The following is a 2,623-nucleotide window of genomic DNA, read 5'->3' on the forward strand; positions in this document are numbered from 1 at the left end:
CTTCACCGTAGGCCATGCGGGGCACAAGGCCCCTCTGCCTGTCTAACCGCCCGTCGTAGTTATTGAATTCTTTCTATTTTTGGGACCATGGGAAGAGGGGAAATCTGGTTGGAGAAGAAACTTTGCACATTTTCCTCTATCAATATTCTCCCAGTGCGAGAGTTGTAAAGTATGTGTGCCTTACTGGATCATTTGCCGTGGTACCGCGGAACGGTCTGAGGCAGGTCGGCTTTCGATCCGCGATACCAGGCTTGCTAATGCCACTGTGTAGGCACAAGAAGGCGCGATGTGCTCGGGAGGCCTTCCCATAGGTGTACAGCGGGGTTCAAGGGCCATTTAAGCCTTATTAGTGAAGAACGACGACTTTAAGAAAGTTGCAGCGTGTTCTTGAGCACCGTAAAATCTCGGCGGTTGCCTTAAAGCTCAGCTGAGAGCCGACAGTCCAAGGGCCTACAGGAAATCAACTTACGACACCGGCTAACTTGCGTCAGAATTTCTGATCATTTCATCTCAGTCATCAGCGGACCTAACCATTGCGGGGTGGCTTGTGACTGACTCTGATTTTCATTCACAGCCACGCTACGAGCAACCACTCAAAAATCAATACCCCACACACCAATGACGTCACTGGCAGGAGTGGATCCTATTGGCTGATCGGGCGAGTGATAGCATCCCATTATTTATGAGGACGAGAGCGCACTACATGACGCCGGCGCAACATTCCAGGCCGGAGCGGAGTGTCGAGGCTCGTGTATTCCTCCGCGGCAAGGTTCCAGTTCTCCCGCGGCAGTATGGAGGCTCTTCCGGTAGCTGGCGATGCCTAATGTCGGACCCACAGGCACTAGTTTACCTCGAAAACAGCTACTGGAAGTGAACTATTAGTGTAAGAACGTGCGTTACCTTTAATTGATTTTATGCGAAGTGACCTAGAGTGTAAAGTGAGAGAGATCAGGTCGGTGTTAGTGCCTATTGATCTGGAGTGTCCACAGTCTGTGGGTGTCTGTGTGTGGTGCCTGCCAGGCCAGTCATACCAATACACAGCTGCAGGCCTTACGTTGGTGGTGTTGATGGTGTGGTATCGGTGGTGAGAGAAGTGGACGGCCGCGTGTGGTGTCGGTGTTGAGTTTAGTGGGCGGTGTAGGTGGTGAGGGAAGTGGGCGTCCCCGTGTGGTGGTGGTGGTAAGAGAAGTGGGCGTCCCCGTGTGGTGGTGGTGTTGAGTGGAGTGGGCGTCCCCGGGCAGCGGTGTTGGGCGGGTGAGGCGGGGGCGCGGCATGGGGTGTGCCCAGGTGGTGGTGCTGGCGGGCAGCGGGCCAGCGGCGGGCCTCGCGGGGCGCCACCAGCCCGCTGGAGGCAGGTAGGCACTGCCCCCCTGCTGCCCCCGTGCCGGCGACCCTGCCCTGCCACTGCTGCTCTTCCTCACACTCCGTTACTGCTGATATTCCTGCTGGTGCTGGTGCACGTGAGCGCGCGCCCACAAGCCCAGTAAGCACGATACTCATCTGAAGTTGTGGGCGAGCCCAGGCTGGGTATGGATGCCCCCCGCCGCCCCACCCGCTCCCCCACACTACCACGGCACCACTAGACCAGCCTCCATCATGGCGGCTGACGGGGGGGCTGACATCATGCCCGACCTCTCGCACCTGACGGAGGACGAGCGGCGAATCATCGAGAGTGTCATGCACAGGCACAAGATCGAGGAGGAGAGGGAGAGCGAGCTCGTCAGGTGAGTGTCGGGGCTGGGGGAGGGGAGGGGGGAGTAACACCCTCTCGAGTTCAAACAGAAAAAACAACAACATTCATGGCGAACTGCTGGACAATGAAGCGAATAAAGAAGTTTGCAAAAATCGAACGAAAGACAAAGGCCAAGCGCACCTTTACTTTCATCTGCCGCCTGAATGGGTCACAGTTACCTTTCACCTTCGCATGCACCTGTTTCGTGCTCATTATCACCGCCCTAGCTTGCATGCATCATTATCATCTTGCACACATCAACCGACATTTTTTTCCGCATACTTACTCTCAAAGTCTGAAATATTCTCTTTGAACATTTGTACAAAATATGAAATACAAGATACATCTACCTTTTTTTTGTATACCGTGAATAAAGATACGCAGATGAAAACAATAGCAGCCACAGGTAAATTAAGGAAGGAATGTTGAAATATGTAGAGATTTTTCTTTGACTCTGGCTCCAGAGTCGCATCCTTAAAATACCATATGGACAAACTCCTCTCCTCCGAATTATATGAACTTGTTGTTTCATTACGTAACTTTGCAGGAGGCATCGATTAGCGCCTGTTTAGTGACAGAAATATTCATAGTTTAACCCTATTTTTCATTTTTTTCTATGGAGACAGAATTATCGTTTTTTCTTAGAAATTTGAATTATAGCTTTCGATGATATTTGCATTCCTTTGAAAAAAAATCACTCACAGAAGGCCTATCTCTAACACCACCACTACTGTTCATTCCATTAGAAGTAGACCATCTCTAAAGCAGTCCATTACATTTAAAGCCTAGGTTTCACCCCTCTTTACTTCACATACACACAAAGAAATTCTAAGGACCTCTCCGCCCACTTATAAAAGTTCTGTGAGACATATCGCATTCCCGTTACCGTAG

The 2,623-nt window shown here is 51.3% G+C and overlaps 1 protein-coding gene across 1 annotated transcript in view; it reads left to right on the forward strand.

Annotated features, from left to right (window-relative positions):
- Nucleotides 1-771: 771 nt before the first annotated feature.
- LOC119593542 (regulating synaptic membrane exocytosis protein 2-like) overlaps nucleotides 772-2,623 on the forward strand; it is a 102,095-nt gene continuing 100,243 nt past the window's right edge. The window contains exon 1 of the mRNA XM_037942504.1: nucleotides 772-1,724. Within this exon, the coding sequence (XP_037798432.1) occupies nucleotides 1,534-1,724 (191 nt within the window). The 5' untranslated portion in view covers nucleotides 772-1,533. The remainder of the gene's footprint in view (nucleotides 1,725-2,623) is intronic.

This window comes from Penaeus monodon, chromosome 32 (genome assembly GCF_015228065.2).
Source record: "Penaeus monodon isolate SGIC_2016 chromosome 32, NSTDA_Pmon_1, whole genome shotgun sequence".
In the NCBI taxonomy this organism is placed as follows: domain Eukaryota; kingdom Metazoa; phylum Arthropoda; class Malacostraca; order Decapoda; family Penaeidae; genus Penaeus; species Penaeus monodon.